General features: G+C 41.2%; 1 protein-coding gene across 4 annotated transcripts in view; it reads right to left on the reverse strand.

Annotated features, from left to right (window-relative positions):
• Positions 1 to 21,106, reverse strand: part of PARN (poly(A)-specific ribonuclease) — a 167,762-nt gene that overhangs the window by 120,736 nt on the left and 25,920 nt on the right. For all 4 annotated transcript variants that reach the window (XM_060031775.1, XM_060031774.1, XM_060031776.1 and 1 more), the window contains exons 13-18: positions 18,794 to 18,871; positions 14,429 to 14,472; positions 12,847 to 12,889; positions 12,045 to 12,120; positions 9,900 to 10,010; positions 9,526 to 9,595 (exon numbers count right to left, since the gene is read on the reverse strand). In XM_060031775.1, the coding sequence (XP_059887758.1) occupies positions 9,526 to 9,595; positions 9,900 to 10,010; positions 12,045 to 12,120; positions 12,847 to 12,889; positions 14,429 to 14,472; positions 18,794 to 18,871 (422 nt within the window). The remainder of the gene's footprint in view (positions 1 to 9,525; positions 9,596 to 9,899; positions 10,011 to 12,044; positions 12,121 to 12,846; positions 12,890 to 14,428; positions 14,473 to 18,793; positions 18,872 to 21,106) is intronic.

A 21,106-nucleotide genomic window follows, 5' to 3' on the forward strand; every position in this document is an offset into this window, starting at 1 on the left:
GAACCCAGGCCCCCAGCATTGGGAGCGTGGAGTCTTATCCACTGCGCCAGCAGGGAAGTCCCTCACTGCTAACCCTTGAATCGTATAAATTAACTGTTAAATAGTCTTGGAAATAACTATTACCTACTTGTTCATAGCCAGGGCCAAAACAAGGCAAGGAATACCTAAGAATGCTGACTTCACTACCAACATGTCTATTCAGTGGGCCTCCAAAAAGATATATCCACATTCTAATTCCCAGAACCTGTGAACACTGCCTCATTTGGACAAAGGATCTTAGCAGATATAACTAGAAATTAGGTTAAGGACCTTAAGATGAGGACATATCCTGAACTATCCAAGTGGACCCTAAACGCCATCACAACTGTCCTTATAAGAGAAAGGTAGAGGGAGACAGGACACACAAAGAGGGGGAGGCAATGGGACAATGGAGGCAGAGATTGGAGTGATGTGGCCACAAGCCAAGGAGGGCCAGCAGTCACCAGATGCTAGAGAGACAGAGCCTCTGGAAGGAGCACAGCCGTACCTATACCTTGATTTCAAACTTCTGGCCTCCAGAACTGTGACAGAATAAATTCTGTTGTTTTAAGGCACCTACCAAGCTTGCAGTGATTTGTTATAAGAATCATAGGAAACTAATATGATATCCTGCTATGGAGGAGGCAAGCTGTTTAAACAAATATCCAGGGATTGATTTTTTTAACCTCAACAAATTACTTGTTTATCATAACGATTAACCAGAGGGACATGTACTTTAAAGCAACCAGAGCAAATACAAGGCTAGAACGGGCCTACATGTGGACAGCCCCTGGGGGCCCACAGGGCTGGCATGCCAAGTAGAGGTATGTGGAGTGGGTGCCCTTCAAGGTTTCTCTAAAAAGTAGCCTTTTGACAAAGCCACAGTAGCAGCTTGCCTGATAAATCTTTTTGGCAAACAAGACCGCAAGGCAGAAATTAGATAAGGCAAAATCAGCTTGAGGCAAGCACCCCCTTCCCTGGAGAAGTCAACAACTAGTTTGGAAACAAGCACTAAGTTCCCAGTCTTGAAAAGCCCCACACTAAAGGCTTCAGGATATTATAATGTGCCCTAGACTTGCCTTGTCTTTCACCTTTATGAAAATCAGTGTACTAACTTTCAGGGCAATCAAACCAAGCCAATCCTTGGAGATTCTTTCCATCCTAGTAATTTGGGAAACCCAAAGTAAAATGAACATGAGTTGGGACAAAATAAAGGGCTTTGGTTAAGGGATATGAGGATAAAATACATCCTGTGTACCAGGGAAAAATACATTCGGTAAACTAGGGAGCAATTGGTTTCAAGTCTTCCAGAATCTGGGAGGCTGCTCTAAGCGTTCGTAACAGTGTGATTCTTACTCTTCACGGCACCTGACTCCAAAATTTGCACAATTTGGAAGAGGTTGAGAATGGACTCCGCTTCTATTAGAAGGCTTACTCCCTAGACTCTTAATAATTAAGAAGCAGCGTCCAGGGACTTCCCTGGTGGCTCAGTAGTTAAGAATCCGTCTGCCAATGCAGGGGACACGGGTTCAATCCCTGGTCCAGGAAGATCCCACATGCTGCAGAGCAACTAAGCCCATGAGCCACTACTGAGCATGCATTCTAGAGCCCGCGAGCCACAACTACTGAGCCCACATGCCACAACTACTGAAGCCCACATGCCTAGAGCCCGTGTTCCACAACAAGAGAAGCCACTGCAACGAGAAACTGGCGCACTGAAACGAAGAGTAGGCCCCACTCGCCGCAACTTGAGAAAGCCTGCGTGCAGCAATGAAGACCCAACACTGCCAAAAATAGTACATAGATACGTAGATAGATAGGTAGGTAGACAGAAGCAATGGGATAATATATTTTTTTTAAAAAAAGAAGCCACGTCCACAACAGTTCTAACTGGTTTAGGACAAGTGATGAGCTACGTTCCCTATCCCTGGTTCAAGATCCATTTTTGGTAGAACCGAGGTGACAGAGGACATTGCTCCTGTATTCAAGCACCATTAACATAAAATTAAAGGACAGCTAATACCGAGTTCCTGGGAAAGCCAGCCCATCGGAAAGGAAGGGTCCCATAATTGGCACTGCTATTTTTTTTTTTTTTTTTTTTTTTTTTGCGGTACGCGGGCCTCTCACTGTTGTGGCCTCTCCCGTTGCGGAGCACAGGTTCCGGACGCGCAGGCTCAGCGGCCATGGCTCACGGGCCCAGCCGCTCCGTGGCATGTGGGATCCTCCCGGACCGGGGCACTAACCCGTGTCCCCGGCATCGGCAGGCAGACTCTCAACCACTGCGCCACCAGGGAAGCCCGGCACTGCTATTATTCGCCTCCATTCTGCCTCCCCTGACCTCCTCGCTCTGGCATGACCGGGGGCTCCTGGGGAAAACGACAACACAAATGCTCCTGGTGGCAGACGAATGGAGGAGGTGTCCGCTTCACTCTGCTGCTCACCAATCACACAGCCTCACCAGCATCCTGAGGCTCAGTGCACATGAGTGCGACCAACACACAGAGACGTATTCTCTCCTCATTCACAATCCAACCTCGCTGCAAGACCTTTTTAAGTAAGATACGAAAACAGTTAGGAAGTGCTTTCTTAAGAGGACTTCTAGGTTGCTGTTCTCTATAAAAAAAAGATTTTATTGGCACCACACACTTCTGCCTCTTTCCTCCTGTCAACACAGAGAGACTGCCACCCAAGGATCTGAGGTAAGTCCATACAGCCCTCTTTGTTTATCTATCACTGTCCCCAGTACCGGGAAAAATGAGATTCACCTTATCTTCTTGGAAGTTCACTGTAGTGACGGTCACAGCCGCACTCAGCACAACCGCTCCACGCCATGTGCTATGCCAGCAGCCTGACCGATGGGACTCTGCAGCCTCGGGGCGGCCCCCCAAGGTGGATGTTTACTACCCCCACTTCACAGAAGCAGAGCTGGCTTCAGAAGGCAGCGTAATAAGAACCCAGGTGGCCCCGACTGAGGCCCCTGCTGCCTTGCCTGTGAGCAAACCTTACGGAGGGTGTGGCACCACTCCCCAAAACAGCAACGCAAACAGAAAAGAAAACTCCTCCGGGTGTTTGCAAAATAGCAATCGTTTTAATAGATTAAGATCTCACCGAAGCAATGAGTTGCTCAAAAAGAAACAGCTCACACAAGGACAAGTTTATAGAGACAGAAAAGTAGATGAGAGGTTTACCTAGGGCTTAGGGGAACGGGGAATGGGGGAGTTATTGCCTGATGGTTATGGAGTTTGTTTGGGGTGAGGAAAAAGTTCTGGAAATAGACAGTGGTGGTGGTTGCACAGCACTGTGCATGTAATTAATGCCACTGAATTGTACACTTAAAAATGGTTAAAATGGCAAATTGTATGTTACATATATTTTACCATAATTTTAGAAAATGCATAATGTCATGTAACCAAAACCACTGAATTGTACACTTTAAATGGGTGAATTGTATGGTATGTGAATTTATATCCCAATAAAGCTGTTTAAAAAAATAAAAAAGAAAGAGCTTTCAAAGGGTCACTTATAAATGTTATTTCTTTACATTCCTCTCCCAGTAAAAATCTACAACTGAAAATGCTACCCAGCCCAAGGACTGAGATATGACCATATGCCTCGGGGGAAAATAACAAGCAAAAAAGATGCGCACACAAATTTTCTCCCTGAGCACCATTTAGTTACAAGCATGCTTTTCCCTCCCTTCCCTCCCTTTTCTGATCAAGGCTCATAATTGAATACAAAGCCCTACTTATAGGGGGTGTACAGTACTAAAGGTATGATTATATGGTATTTTCTATAAAAACAAAAAGCTCCCAGCACTTGGTCAAAGAAGCAGGTCTTCAAACTATAAACGTCCCCACAGCAGTGACAAGCTAACTGAGGCCCACAACATGCCAGCCACCGTGCATTTTACATACATTCTCCCATGTCACCCTGATGGCACACCTATCAAATGGGCACCAATGTTCTCAACTCCAGATGAGGAAGCTGAGGCACGGGGTGGGTAACTTGCCCAAGGGGGCCCAGGTATAAGGATTGGGGCTGGGATTCAAATCCAGGAACCTGACCCCAAAGACCACAACTGCTCTCTACTACACGATACCCTGAAGTAAAGCAGTTCTACTGTAGAAATTAATCAAATGATTCTAACATGTGAAATGCAAATAGAAACCAATTATGTGGTGCACTGTGACACACAGCTAGGCTTCCCAACAGCACAAACTGTGTTGTAACTCTTGCTTATGTTGGGAAATTGGAAGCTTCATGGGGGGAATTACTGTAACACTTAACAACAATAGACTCTATTGATAACCAGGCTGAACAGGATCTCAGTAAAGACACATTTGCTCCATCACCCAGGATGCTAAAACCCGACGGCAATTGCTGGGAACCAGGACAGATTAGCATTGCCCTCTTGTTGCTCCAGTACCTTCTGCTCCTCTGTATGAGGAGGGGCAGGCAGGACAGGAGAAGGTGAGGTGAGGGCCTCCCTGCAGGGGGTCAGGCACCACTCTAGTGGGAGACAAGCAGGGTCTACACTTCCGGACACATGGGTCACCTGGTGAAGGGCAGTGCTGGTAAGTGAGGCAAATAAGCATGGGCCTGTCCAGTACCAGTGAAAGAAAGGAGGTTCAGCGCAGATCTTAAGTATTTTGTTTTCCTACAATCCTTCAGTTTAAAATCTCTCTGATGTTAAATACGAAGCACATGCGTATTGTAAGAAAAAACCTGCTGCTGGAACATGATTGTTTTCCACGGAGGAAAAGAGAAAGTATCGGTGTGCTTTATTTCAGGTGCCGCAATGATTCCTCCCACTCTATACTTATCACTGTTTTATATACCTATACAACCTTCCATAAATTGCTATTTTCATTTGAATAACAAAACTCTTTAAAATGCTCCATATCACAGCAATCTTGCTCCCGTTATGTACCAATCTGACATATTTCATCATCATCTGATTTTTCATAAGCAAACACTAACGGGTGAGTACTGGAAAAGCGGACACTTCACATTTGCTCCAGTTTTATATCTGCATAGTAACAAATTTTCTTCTCTATCATGAAACTAAAAACATAAAATACATTCTGCTACCACATCTACTGTTTTGAATCTCCCAGTGTGTTAAATTCTCTTGTATTTCAAGAAAGGAAAATAATATATGCTAGCCACCTACTAAGTTCTAGGAACTATCAAAATCCTTTTGCATCTCATGCGATCTTTATAACTTCCGTGGGAAGGGAACAGTTCCACCCCTGTTTTTACAGAGGAGGAAACAAAATTGTCTTATGGTTTGTCTCCTCACCTACAGCTTAGATAGAACATATAGCCATGTCATCCCAGGAAGACCCAGATTTCTACAGGACTCCTGTTCAAATTCAAAACACTGGTGTCAAGCACCAGGCAGCCATCCTGTACAGTAAAGTGCAGACAGTTCTTCCTTTTTAACTCCACTACTCAGAAATTAGCCAAAATAAGATACGTGCTCATTTCCTTCCTCCTTCTAAGAACTGAGGTAAATAGAAAATAACCTTCCCCCAAAACCCTTCAGAAAAGGTTATCTACAAAAGAGTTCAAGGTGTCTTGCAGAAACAGATGGCTATTAATAAAACGTTAAGGCAAAAGTCTGATTTTGTGCTTTCTGTGGTGCAATAAAAAGTAAAAGAGAGTATTTTTAGCTCCTTCCAGACTAAAAAGATTTCACCAAAGGCTCTTCTCTAAGTCTGGTTTTCCATGCATTGATGAAAACTGACCAAGGTCATAAAAGAAGGTAAACCACTTCCTGAGCAGAGAGCCCATAACGTAAAGGAAGAGCACAGTGCACACAGCCCGTCATTAGCAGTGGTCTCACCCTGATTTCCATCCCTCAGCAAGCTTAGGACTTTCATTCTGAGTCCAAAAAGGAAGGGAGAAATATGGGAGGTGCCAAGGCCACGAAAGAGACAAATGGTACCATGTGAAGTCCTGCTGGGAGGTTCTCTTGCACAAACAGGGCTCAGAAAGCACCCTGTACTGCATTCAGTCTGCATTCTGCTCAAGGACCAACTGTCTCAGGATCTTCTCAATAGTTGACTCAGTAAAGCTTCCCCAGAAAGCACACCTAACACAGCCAGATGCTAATTTAGAATAATGTGGAAATAGGTGGAGTTTATCTCCCCTCAAGGTCTACTTTTTAAACATAAATCTGGTGAGAGCAGAACAAAATATTATTTGCATGTGTAATTGTCTCATGTCCATCCAAATTTATATTAGGGCTATGCATGTTTGGTTAAGCTTACATTGAGGAAAGTCTGGTGCCAAAACAAATAAACCCTCAGAAAAAATTACAGATTTTTCTAAAACCAACCACTTGAGATAACGTTGACGGCAACTGCTGGATGTTTTTCTACAAGGGAAATCTTGAAGAAAAGTAACAAAATCAAGGTTTAATGTCATAAATGAAACCTACGTTTAAGTAAGAATGAGGTCAATATTAACACAAAAAGAGATGTCAAAAGAAGCAACTGCTTTTCCCACTTTCTAGATGGGTTAAGAATGGATGGCTGACTATGGAGAACAGTATGGAGGTTCCTTAAAAAACTAAAAATAGAACTACCATATGACCCAGCAATCCCACTAATGGGCATATACCCAGAGAAAACCATAATTCAAAGAGTCATGTACCACAATGTTCACTGCAGCATTATTTACAATAGCCAGGACATGGAAGCAATCTAAGTGTCCATCTACAGATGAATGGATAAAGAAGATGTGGTACATATATACAATGGAATATTACTCAGCCATAAAAAGAAACGAAACTGAGTTATTTGTAGTGAGGTGGATGGACCTAGAGTCTGTCATACAGAGTGAAGTAAGTCAGAAAGAGAAAAACAAATACTGTATGCTAACACATATATATGGAATCTAAAAAAAAAAAAAAAAAGGTTCTGAAGAACCTAGGGGCAGGACAGGAACAAAGATGCAGATGTAAAGAATGGACTTGAGGACATGGAGAGGGTGAAGGGTAAGCTGGGACGAAGTGAAAGAGTAGCACTGACACAGACACACTACCAAATGTAAAATAGATAGCTAGTGGGAAGCAGCTGCATAGCACAGGGAGATCAGCTCGGTGCTTTGTGACCACCTAGAGGGGTGGGATAGGGAGGGTGGGAGGGAGATGCAACAGGGAGGGGATATAGGATAAAGATGTTAAAAAAAAAAAAGAAAAAGAATGGATAGCTGTACTTGACCAAGCTATCCCAACACAGAATAAAAACAGTCCTTATTTTGCACTTCAAATCCTGCTGGAATTTTTTTTCCCTTCGAAGATGAAGATTCTTCCTTTACAGATGGGGAAAAATAGAGCAAAAAAATCAAAGTGGCCAAGAATTTTCAGGGCAATATCACAGGAGGATTCCTCAATCCTCAACTATTTTTGATATGCATCTAGGTTTCAGCAAAAAATAATCTGAATAGACACAAGTCCCAATTTAAAGTGAAGTTATATGTTTACTGCCCAGTTCTTCTGAGTAATATCCTTGCACATAATTAGCAATAATAAATTGATCTAGAAATATATAAAGTCTTATTTAAACTTTTAAATCAAAGCCTATTTTGACTACTCTTCATTTTGGTCACACAGATGACTGATAAAACTAGAGACAGCCTCTATCTAACCCAGTTTGTATCCATCACTTGATTTTATTAGAAGCTGATTTTAGTGGAGAAGCAGGATTGTTGTTTTAAATATTTAAACACGAGTAAACATCTCCCAGTTGGAAACTATTGTTAAACAACTAACTTAACATCAAAAACACAAAAATACAGGACTTCCTTGGTTGGTCCAGTGGTTAAGAATCCGCCTTCCAATGCAGGGGACGGTTCAAATCTCTGGTCAGGGAACTAAGATCCCACATGCCACGGGGCAACTAAGCCCACGTGCTGCAACTACTGAGCATGTGAGCCACAACTAGAGAGCCCGCGTGCCACAGCTACAGAGCCCACGCGCTCTGGAGCCCATGCCACAACTAGAGAGGAGCCTGTGCACCGCAACGAAGAGCCCACACGCCACAATGAAAGATCCCGCATGCCACAACGAAGACCCGACGCAGCCAAAAATTAAATAAATAAATATTTTTTAAAAACAAACATAAAAATGCAAGGAAAGGCCCAATCCAAACAATATTTAGTGTCACCTGCAGATTCCATAGTCAATGACATAACTGTCTTTCCTAAGATTTACAAAGACAAACACTACCCCCAAAATTAGAATTAAGAGCTAAGAAAAACCTATTTTGAGCTGGATACACAGCTAGAACTCAACTGTTAGCAGAACTAATTTCCCATGCAGAAAAATTCAACTTAATTTTCAATATACACTACATTGTTACCCAGTCCTCTTTGAAAGATGTTTTGAAAAGTCAAACACATTTACCTCTGAACTTCCACAGAAAAGAAAAATGACGATTAAAAAAATAAGAAGCCACAGTATGATAAAATTCACTAACTCAGACTACACAAATTCCAAGCCTATAGGAATCCAGATGGTTGGAATTAACATCTGTCTCTGCAGCATGTCACCTACAAACAAGCACTGTGATACTGGTATTTATACAGACTCTGAAGGAGACAGCATTCTTACTTGGTGCAGCACTGATGGAAATGTAAAGTGCTGCATATAATATTAAGGAAATGATGTAACCAAACCAACACTGAAACAGTTCTTTCTCTCAGTGGTAGTAGTGATCGATGTGGGCTGCCCTGTTCTGTCTGGCTTGCCCTGAATCTCCTAGAACCAAGCCCATGAAGAGAGCTGGGGTAAAGATGAAGGTTTAGGGCTCTGGCATGGAGCCAAACTGTGGCCGGCTTGAGGATCACATCCATAACTTTAGCCTCAACTGTGCCAAGAAAGCACAAACCACACTTTGAAGTAACTATCTGAGATTCTTTGGAAATGCTCTGAACTTAGACATTTCCCTGAATCACACTGACTTCCTCCAACAATGAAGGTATCCGAGCAAGCTTTTACTTCATTGGATCCATTCAGATGAGGGCTCGGGATGCAATGATAATCAAAAACTTCTCCATAGATTATCTTAAAAGCCATCTGTATAACCAACATCATCTTAGAAAGAACATCATTTAATCAGATAATAATGCAAGCATAAATAATAATCTCACACATAAAGGCTTGTTAGGGGTAAGTTAGGTCTGACTGTGTACACAGACACATACACACAGTCTCCCTTGTGAGTCATTTAAATTCCAAAACCACGAGTTCTTTGTCTTGGAAGAGATGTGCTACCTTCAATAATGTTTTCTTTCTTTCTTTTATTTAGCCAATATATTCAATAAATTATTTTTGAAAAGGTCAATTTCTATTTTTCAAAAAACATCTGAGTCACCAGAGGTGAAAAATATCTTATCTAAAAATGCCCTAGACCTCCCAATCACCCCTAATAGACACCCCAGATACTGGGCTCTTCCACAGTGAGAGAATGCTGGGGGACTGGGACCCTGATTACTTACTTGTTAAAAAAAGGTTCGATGAGTTTTGATCTGGCAGACACATGAATCTTTGGAGGACTAAGAAAAGAACCTAATGAAAAAAAGCAGAATATTATATACACTCAAGTAGACAAAGACTGAAAAATATCTTTAAATCAATGGTATGGTTCAGCAAGGGTAAAAGGTACTTATCCAGGCCAAGTACACCACAGGTAAGCGGTGATGGTTCTCCCCGTGTACTCTCCATCCCCCGCCCTAACATCCTCCCCCTCCTCCCACTCCAACCTCAAAACCCTTCCACTTCTCACGGGGTGAGTGGATCCCAGGGAAAGGGCACACAGGGAAGATCCACTCTGGACCACGGTGTGTCTAACAGAAACATGTATAGTGAGTACCTAGGTAGTTTGCCATGGAGATGAAACATAGTCCTGTGATATAAGCATCATAGCCTGCCTCGTGCAGCTGTTCAGAAGCTGTGTCATAACTTGGAAAACCTTCTGCACTTTCTAAAGAGGAAAAAAGAAAAAAAAAAAACAGTTTTCCCAAGATCATCACAAATCATGAAGACTGGTAAGTGCACTGCCCTGCCAAATCCAAATGGCATTAGTCTGTGCTGCAGAAACATCCTAAATAGGCAGAAAGAAACCTATCTATTTCTTAATTCTCTCCACACAAGACCTTGAGATAACAGAGTCACTGAAAACAAGGGCTTTGGTCTAGACTAGAGAAATGCCTCCGTTATGTTATCAAAGACTCAGCCACAGGCCTCTCAACTGCACGCAGGTGGGTACTATTTACAATCATGCATAACTCGCTCTGTGACAATGATTCCCCTTCTGATTGGGACGCAACAGGTATTTCAGAGTAATGACTAACAGCATGGCCTCTGGCGTCCCACTGTCTGAGTTTGAATCTTTGCTCCACCACTTATTTGCTATGTGATCTTGGGCAGATCACTCCCCCTCTGGGCCTCCATTTTGGTAGAATGGAGATGATAATCAAAGCTCCCTCCTTAGGCTTTTGTGAGGATCAAATGAGCTAATAATATAAGTAAAGCTCTTACACCGTGCTTGGTACACGGTAAACGCTCTGTAATTTTTATCTGTCAATACCCCCAGGTAACCCTCCCCAAAAGCAAAAAACTCCAATCAAGATTGGCAGCTCAATTCAATACTATCCTTTACTATGTCTCCAAGCTTACAGATCTAAAGATGAAAGCACAACTAAGTCCAAAAATAGATCAGAACTTGCTGTAATGCTGCCCTTGGAACATGGGGCCACTTCATAGGAGAGACCATTTTATAACATGACCCTTTGGTCACACTGATATACACAGATGCTGAGAGAATGAGGTCTAAGAAGAGAAAGCTGCTTTAGAGTAAACTCTCTACCAGAATATTATACGGAAATAATAGGATAAAACTATAACTCATAGATAATTATTTCCTAGAACCATTCTGGAAATGAATATCAAAAAGGTTACAACAGAATCAAAAGCATGAGTGGAAATTAATAATGAAAAGGCTACAATTGTTTTTACGTCAATACAGTGCTCTTTAAGCAAGAATTCTTTAAACTCAGTAAGTATCAAATATTAGACTTTAAGCTTAAAAGAAGTCTTTTAACATGAGACCCAACTAAGTCATAGCTTCTACCCTGCCACCAGCTGAAACACATATTTCCAAAATCAATTATTTCCATTATATAGTTAGAGAAAAGGGTCTAGGCTTTCTCCCCTCCACCAACCCCCCCCCCCACCCTTTTCTTAATTCCTGTTTTGGACTATTCCAGAAAGGGAAGCAAATAACTGTAGCCTTGGCTGCTTTAGTACCTTCCATTGTCAATTTCTGAACCATCAGTCCTATTATCAAGGTCTCGGGAAGTTTGCAGGCTGCAGCTAAGGGAATGTGAGTTACGGTATCAAACAGCACAACTAGGCTAAGAGGAACCAAGGAAGTAACACCTGGAAGGTTCACCAAATACCTGGGTAGGGGCCATGGCCAGACGTGGCAAAACATCTCCGCCCCCAAGAAACATTCCTCCCTTTTTGGTTTTCCTCACTGCTGCTGTTGGGTGCCTAAGCCACCTCTGAAGGAGGAAGGGCTGGGGCCCCTCCTTCCTCATCTGTAAACCCAGTTCTTGGGCTTTCCTGACACAGAAAGCATATTTTCACTCTAGCCCATGCAGTTAATCACCAACTTTGTCTCCTCTGAAACAAAGCACCATAAAAAAGAAAGACACTTCAAGTTTAGGGAGAATTCCAAGAATTAGGATATAAAAAGGCCCTGAAGCTTCCATTGCTAAACTTCTCAATGAACAGGCGACCCAATCCTACTCACATAAAACAGATGTAGAATTAGAAGACCACCTTTACTCAGAAAACAGTAATTCAACCCAGGGCATGAGCAAGTTAATTTAGCCAAAATCTACAAATGTACAATATACGTAGTTTCTAGAACAGTTCCACCTTTCTTCTACGATAGACATCCGTAATTATCACCAAGTGTTTGGGGCTTTTCAAGATCATTTTATATTCTTACCAACTTTAGGAGGGTTGAAAGGTGTCTCTTTTAACCGCTTTTCCAATTCCGCAAGGGATGTGTTGTTAATGATATCCTGCAAACCAGTAAGCAGAGAATGATGAGCCTTCATCATCTCAGTGCAACATACATTAAAGAGATTCATTGAGTGTCAGGAAAAAAACAAAAACAAAAACAAAAACATCTAGTACTGCCCCCTTGTGTTCTTTAAAGAAACACAGGAGTTTTGTGTTTCTTTAACACGTTTTTTTCAATGTGAAAGAGAAACGGCAAATTTAATTTCCACCATATGGAAAGTACAGCCGTATGAAAGGTTTTTACAGATGTGTTAGACATCTACAGACCTTTGGGCAGAAAGCTATACTGTTCTGGCATTCATTTCACTCAGCCATATAAAGTCACTTCAGAAAGTAGCAACTGATTATACTTTTACCTGAATTCTCTTGATTAGAATATATATCCAAAATATGTAAAATAAGGAAAAGAAATGAAGGAGTGTGTGCATGTGTAACCTATTCAAAAATACATTACATAATATTAAAAATTTACATTCAGAAAGAATAAAGGAGGAAAAAACCCCAAAATTCTACCAAAGACAACTAACTGCTATTCACATTTTGATATATTTATTTCTAGTCTGTTTCCGATTTCTTTTTTCCTTTTTTGTTCCTTTCTTTCTTTTCTTTTTTTTTTCGGGGGGGGGGGTTGAAAATGACATTTCAATAGACCAGAATTCCAAAGCTCTTAGCAGTAATTCAGAAAATTTCAAACTATAGCATGAAAGTTCAGATTTTAAAAATACCTTAAAAGGTTGTGTGCTGGCCATCAATTTTGTATCCAAGAGTCTAAAAGCAAAAGAATTTTTAATAAGGTAAACAAAATGTATAGCAATGTTCAAAATGTATTTTACTCAAATGAAAGTCTTAAAAGTGGACAGAGGAATTAAGCACATCAGCCATTCCAACCTAGTGCTGGCATCTCTGCTACATTAGATGAGGACTCAGTCCCCTCATCCAGGGACTTCACCAAGAGACTGTGGGAAAGTCCACACCCAGAGTACAAGTTCTAGATTTGCTGAGAGGGCATGGGCTACACTGACCTCAAGGGTAAGTTAAATATCCTCATATGTTTTTACATGGATCAACTACTGTTGCAGGTCTAACACTCTCAAGCTGTTACCATCTCCTACCACTACCCAGATTTGTACGACATAATTTCTTGGAGGGTCAAAGTTTGCATTTGGCAGTTTCATACTATTGTTGTTATTTCTTACTATTCTGCTTCAGACACTGGAATACTAAAAAAAAAGAAAGAGACACTAATATGAAAACTGTTTGTTCTCACATAAATGTGAGCACCGCAGATAACAGGACAGAAATAGCCTGGCTGAAACAGCAACTGTCCACCAGCCCTCTTCAGACAGGTCCTCAGACGCAGACCCTTGCTCTGCGGACTTCATGTGGCTGACGTGGACCTATCAGAACCGTGGACATTATCAGATTAAGGCACTGACTTAAAGTTGAGAAAAAGAAACTCTCTAGGCAGACAGTTCTTGACTGACTACAGAATACTCTCAACTGGATGTATTCAACTCTGTCCAACTATATATTCAACTGTCTCCAATAGTCAACTGAATACCCTAGACTGGACACTTCACCGTGACAAGGTTCACCCGACATATAAGAAAGACAAGAGCCAACTCAAGAAGACCTCACCAGTTCCTCAGATAGAGGCAGGTGGGATGAGAAAAAAGCAGCTGCTGCCCATTTTCACCCTCAGGTTGTTTCTGATTTTTAATTTTTAACAACAAAATCAATCATCAATTGTAAAAGCAAACCATCACAAAGGTAGAGCTGTTAAGCCATTTCCCAGCTTATGTGAATGGGACTGTCATCATGACCTAATGGTTTTAATAAATCACTGAATACCTGTTTGTATTATGGATGCCCTGATGACTGTTTTAAATGAAAGACAGGGGCTTCCCTGGTGGCGCAGTGGTTAAGAATCCGCCTGCCAATGCAGGGGACACAGTTCGAGCCCTGGTCCGGGAAGATCCCACATGCCGCAGAGCAACTAAGCCCATGCACCACAACTACTGAGCCTGCGCTCTAGAGCCCATGAGCCACAACTACTGAAGCCCACATGCCACAACTACTGAAGCCTGCGTGCCTAGAGCCCGTGCTCCGCAACAAGAGAAGCCACAACAATGAGAAGCCCGCGCACCGCAAGGAAGAGTAGCCCCCGCTTGCCACAACTAGAGAAAGTCTGCGTGCAACAATGAAGACCCAACGCAGCCAAAAATAAATAAATAAAATAAATAAATTATTAAAAAATAATAATAATAAAAAAAATAAATGAAAGACAAATCCTCAAAGAAAGCTTACCTGGGGAAGACACATGTTGTCATCTCCTTAAACTCATTTAAGTCCTAAAAAAAAGAGGATGACCTGTTATGATTTTACTCATACACTCACAATATTTAAAACATAAATATTTAAAGTCCCATAGCTCTCTTCTCAAACAGTGATACCTCAAACAGGCCCTTTATGCTAAACTGTCAGGCCCATATCTCATTAATAATTACTTTCTAAAAATCTTGTCAATCTCCTCACTGACTGGGAATCATATGACCTGATATTAAACTTCTGCATAACCAAAATAGACAAATATGAACATTTTACGGCTGAAATAGGAGGGGAAAAAAGGTTTCTATTATATGTAGAAAACTGTCAGTAATAGCTCTATTACACAACTCATCATAATAGTGAGACTAGTAGAGTTATTTAAATAACATGGTTCACAATATCCTGTGATAACCCATAATGGAAAAGAATATGAAAAGGAATATATATACGTATAACCAAGTCACTTTGCTGTACAGCAGAAATTAACACACATTGTAAATCAACTATACTTCATTAAAAAAATTTTTAAAATAAAATAAAGCAGTTCATGCAGGAAATAGACATATTGTAAATTAGGTTACACTTTTAATGGAAACACCATTGAAATACTGGTTAAAATGGCCACTAAAACACAGACTTTCCAATACACATGATTCTTGTTTAACTACTCAGAAAACTGCTTAAGTGGCACCAATAGCAAGTGCCTAAATTAGACAATTCATTTCCCAAGTTTATTTGCTCAGGAAGTCTAGAGCTGAAATGAGATTGCTCTCATTTTGAATTAACTCATTTACATACATAATTGCCACACTGTACTGCGCAGTCATACTCCTGACCCTTTATAACTATACTTCTCTTCAGTGTTATTCATGCTTCATAGGCAACTGCCATTTCCCATTAGCTTTTCAAGCCTGTAAATACAGACTATTTAGCTAGCTTGAAATATTTACCAGCTTTTCAATGGCTATCATTAAATTAATGAACAATACATGAATAAGTGGTTTCAATGCTAAGTCACACAAAAATGCAATAGACTGTAACCTCTCAATACCATTACAAAGCCTCACAAGCAAAAAAAAAATAGAATTATGGCAACTTCCACGGCCAGCATACAGTAGAGTTCTAAACCAGTGCCTTCTAAAAGGTCATGCTGAATGAAATACCAAGAAGACTTTTAAAAGGAGATTCTCCCCTAAAAGGCTGTCCCCAAATATGGATTCTTTAGTATACTTTTAAATGCAACATTTGACAACAGCATATGTAAAAGTTCTACCATTTTAAATAGGTCTTGCTCTTTATTGTCATCGCTTCTTCTAAAGGTAGATGGAAGAAAACCATTTTCTCCTTCCAACAATGACAGAACACAAAGAAGTTAAATAACATACTCAGGTCACCTGAGTAATAAAGCAAGGGATGAAACTGCTTATCCTAACCCACCTCCTACTTTGCAACAAATCATATGCTCTTTCTAGTAGAATTTGATTCAAAACTAGTTACATTCAAGATAACATTTATTAAGTGCTTACATACTAAGTGCTATGCTAGGCATTTAGACACGGATAATAAAAAAATTATATTCCTTGTCCAGGACTTCCCTGGTGGTGCAGTGGTTAAGAATCTGCCTGCCAATGCAGGCGACATGGGTTCAATCACTGGTCTGGGAAGATCCCACATGCCACAGAGCAACAAAGTCCATGTGTCACAACTACTGAGCCTGCGCTCTAGAGCCCGCGATCCATAACTACTGAGCCCGAGTGCCACAACTACTGAAGCCCACACGCCTAGAGCACATGCTGTGCAACAAGAGAAGCCACCGCAATGAGAATCCCGTGCACCGCAATGAAGAGTAGCCCCTGCTTGCCACAACTAAAGAAATCCCATGCACAGCAACAAAGACCCAATGCAGCCAAAAAGTAAGAAAAATAAAATTAAAAAAAAAATAAAGGTTATATTCCTTGTCCAAGGAGCGAATCACCTAGAAGGAAAAGGGGAGTAAGTTGTAAAGATAAAATTTATGCAACAAAAGAGGTACACAAACAAAAAGAAGTTTCTCTGAACTTCTGTGGGAGTTCAGAGAAAGGAAAGATTACTTCTTGGGCAAGGCAGCAGGCAGGGAAAACTTCACAGAAGAGGCGTAAGCTAGACCTTGGTAAGACAGGTAAAGCCATATATAGCAAACATTGAGAAAAGCTAGAGAAAATTCAACTTGGAGGAAATTATATACCCAAACCAAAGACACTTTCCAGGGGAAAAAAGGAGCCAATCTTGCTGAGAATAAGGATGGTAACGAGAATGAGCCAATCTTGCTGAGAATAAGGATGGTAACGAGTGACTAAATTACACAAGAAGGCTGGGCCAGATCACAGAAAGCTTGATATGCCAGGCTAAAAAGAATCAACTGTATAGAAAAACAAAGAATGTGGGATTAATTCAGAATTTTGAGCAGGGTTAGTGATGTGAACAGAGCCATACATCAGGAGATTATAAAACTGACACAGTCGGAAGATTCGCATTTGTTAAATCAATATTTAATGCATCTTACATGCCAAGCTCTGTTTGGTGTTCAAAACACCTATAAACAGTATTAAATACTTTCCTCTTTCCTTACAGATACCTTCACTGCTTTAAAGGTCAAAAAGTCGTGAGAGAGACTGCTACCATTCGGCCAATAAGCAGTGAATGATCTGAAACTAACATTAGCTCTTTAGATGTACACAATGCAAATTAACACCCATCATGTTTGTTTTGAGACTCACAACTATGATGTCTTTGAGTCCCAGAGGGCGATACAGTTGTTATGAAAAGCAGGGACAAGCTGAAGGTTGCAGAAATAGGACAAGGGAAGCAACAGACCCGCTGTATTCAGAGCTGTGCTGTGTTGGACTTTTCCAAAGAAAAGTAATCAAGATGCTGATGGAACGATGTCTCGTAAGAAATATAAAGTAACTGAGGCTTTGCAGATGTATAAAAGGCACTGAACTCTAAAGTAGGTATCATCCAATCCAGAAGTCATAGAAGATTAATCTGGTGGTAGCTTAAAGCAGAGGTTGGAAAACCATGGCCTGCAGGCCAAATCTGGCCCATCACCTATTTTTTAAATAAAATTTTACTGGGACAAAGCCACACCCATTTGTTTATGCACTGCATTCTATGGCAGTTTTCAGGCTACAACGGCATTGTTGAGAGTCCTGACAAAGACTGTCCAGCCTGGAAAGCCCCGAATATTTTCCTATCTGACCCTTTATAGAAAAAGTTTGCCAACCTCTGGTTTAAAGGATGGGATGAAGGTTAAAGCGAGACAGAGAATCCTGCCTGGATTATTTTTGCTAATTTCAGATGAGAAATAAGGCTACTTGCTACTTGAAATGAAAATAATCCAGATGTGAGAGACAGCCCGGAGACAAAATTGCCAGTATTTTGTAACTGGCCAAATCTGGGGCACAGAAGAAGGGTCAAAACCGATGTTAAAAACAGTATTGGTGACTGGGCATCATTTATAGTAAAGAAATCAGGAGAAAGAACTGGATTGGAGACTAAAGGAAAGAAAGGTTGTGTTAAGTTACACATCTTGTTTGCAACATGTGAATTTTAAACACCTCTCATTCTGAAGGCTATCCAGGTAAACACATGTGGGGTCCAGCATGAATTACGACCCAGATCTGAGGAGAGATCCCAGCTGGAGAAAAAGATGTGGGTGTCTTCAGCTGAAGTCCTGGAAGTGGGTGAGATGACTAAAGGACAGAAAATATAGAGAGAAAATACAGGAGAGGAGAGGACAGAGTGACAAGGGGCAAACGAGACGAGGCCACACGGGCAGTCAAGGAGCAGAAGAGGAGGAGATAGAAGAGAAGCTCTTTTCCCAAAGCTCATGCTTTGGTGCACTGAGATGGCCTGGCTCCAAGAGTAAAAAAAAAAAAAACACCGAGGTCAACAGAGAACCTAAGGGAAGCAGCCTCAAAAGAGGTAAGCAAGACTTTTGCACAACCTGATCCAGTCTAGATGACCTCTAGCACCACCCCACCTTCAACGGCCCTGCTATTTCTCCTGTTAGCAATACCAAACTAGAAGACCACACCTGCGGCCCAGGAAACCCCCGCCCAGCACTAACTGAGCAAACCACTGGCGCCACGACAAAACAAATGTTTAACCGTGCTCCGGCAATGGCAGATGACCAAAGATTCCTTAAAATGGCTTGTAGGTATGTATCTCCAAAAATGTACAACCAAGCTCAGGAGACTGTCCCTCTGGGAGCATGCTGCAGACAAGGAAATGGCACCCAGCAGAGAACACTTTCTCAGTAATAAAGACTCAAGAATTTTTAAAACAGGCTGACAAGTCACTTACCGAGGGCAGAGGGCAGTAGAACTGATGAACCGTGTGCATGACATCCAAGAGCATATTGTGTCCAATGACAAGTTTCCCCTAAAAAAAGTCAAGATTAGGAAAAGACTTCTTGGTACAAAATTATATCAGGACTTGAGAGTGAAATGTATGGTTCAGTTCCATAAGGATTTTGTACTAAACTTACTTTTTGACACTAAGGAAAAAAAATGTATAAAGATATGCAAATAAAGAAATTTGGGCTGACTTCATTCCTCTTCTGGTGTTCAATCCAAAATGCAAAGTAAAACTCCAAATGACTTTGATTTCATTGATTTTTTTTCTCTGGTTTTTATTCATCTTGCCACCCACAAGAATCAGTAGTAAAATTTTTACTGAAGAGCTCAAGAAAGTAACTGAAAATGCTAGGTACCTTGAACTGTCGAATCATTTGTCAACAAACTCCAAATATCTATTTTCGGAGTGTATTCTTTAAAACAACTCACTTATTTCCAAAAGATATATTCATAACAATGCTAAAAGGTAAAAATAACTAATTTCTAATTTTATTAAGTAGAATGAGTTTTCGTTTCCTTCATTATCTATGTCAAAATTCATGGGGCTCGTTCTGAAATATTTCCAATGAAATTCACTGCTTTTCAACCAGTAAGGTATAATATATGTGCAATAAATTGGTCCATTTTGATAAAAATTAAACTACGAAAACGGAATATCAACTTGGATTTAGCTAGCCAGGTGACAGCATTTTTAACATAAAGCATCTGGTCACTACAGTGGAGCTTTTCACTATGTCCCAGTGGCCCTTCAGAGTAACACTCCTTGACTCACAGAGCTAAACATAATTATTTGAAATAATTTTACACAAAATCTCCCAAATCCAAAAGACAAGCTGTCCTTTTGGCTCAGTGTGTGGGCACATTCTGAACACCTATACAATGCTAAAATACCAAATATTAATTAAAACCACAGAGAAGACGTGGAAGGAACCCAAAATGGAATACAAACCTGAAAGATGAACCTAACTGTATTATAAATGAATCCCTCAACAACACTGAAGAAGGCTGATAAGAACAGAACTATGAAAACAGCATATAATAAGAACTGCATTTCCCAATGCTGGAGAAAAAAATGTACAAATAAGAAAAGAGAGTAGGTTGGAAATAAACCCTGGGCTTCCCTGGTGGTGCAGTGGTTAAGAATCTGCCTGCCAATGCAGGGGACACAGGTTCGAACCCTGGTCGGGGAAGATCCCACATGCCACAGAGCAACTAAGCCCGTGCACCACAACTACTGAGCCTGTGCGCCCACAAGCCACAACTACTGAAGCCCGTGTGCCACAGCTACTGAAGCCTGTGCGCCTAGAGCCTGTGCTCCACAGCAAGAGAAGCCACCACGATGAGAAGCCCAAGCACAGCAACGAAGAGTAGCCCCCGCTCACCGCAGCCGCAACTAGAGAAAGCCCGCGCATAGCAATGAAGACCCAACGCAGCCAAAAATTAGTTAATTAATTAATTTTTAAAAAAAAGAAACCCGGTGGTATTGGACTACAATCTGAGGTCTATCAGTATAAAGGCATTTTTTAATATATATACATATATGTCAGACATGGAAATATCAATGTGTGTATACATGCATGGTTACACACGTGTATCATTCTTAGCTCTGTCCAGTGAGGGGAACTAGAAGCACTAACACCACAGTAGTAGCCCAGGACCAGATCTTGGTTTCGAAACACCATTCTCCAATAAAAGGAACCAGGGCTCCTTGGAGAAGTCATTGATTCTACAGCTGAGGCAGGGAAAATAGAAGATGAGTCTGGAACATCTTGTGATGTCAGAAAGTAAGGACGTGCTCAGAAAAGGGTGGGGGCTTGTTCCAGGGGGAGTCAACCTGAAGAAACTCCAATGGCCAAGGTGGTACCATCTGAACCCCAAAATAAACAATAAAAAAAGTAGATTAAAATCTGTAGAATGAAATAAATTTCCCTGAGTCCAAAAAAATTTTAAAAAGAATTAACAAATAAACAGGGGAGCAGGGACAGCTCTTCCTTCTAGAAGAATTCCAAGAACGAATGGAGAAAGAAAGAGGGAAACACAGACTCGCCACTAGAAAACCACAGCAATAATGGCTGCAGGCAAGATCCACCGACAAATGCTACGGTTACAGGCAAAAGCTTGAGGAAAAACAGGATTTTCGGGACTTCCCTGGTGGTCTAGTCGTTAAGACTCTGAGCTTCCACCGCAGGGGGCAAGGGTTCGATCCCTGGTCAGGGAACTCTTGCACGCCACGTGGTGCAGCCAAAAAAACCCCAAACAA

The sequence above is a fragment of the Delphinus delphis genome, chromosome 15, assembly GCF_949987515.2.
Source record: "Delphinus delphis chromosome 15, mDelDel1.2, whole genome shotgun sequence".
NCBI lineage: Eukaryota > Metazoa > Chordata > Mammalia > Artiodactyla > Delphinidae > Delphinus > Delphinus delphis.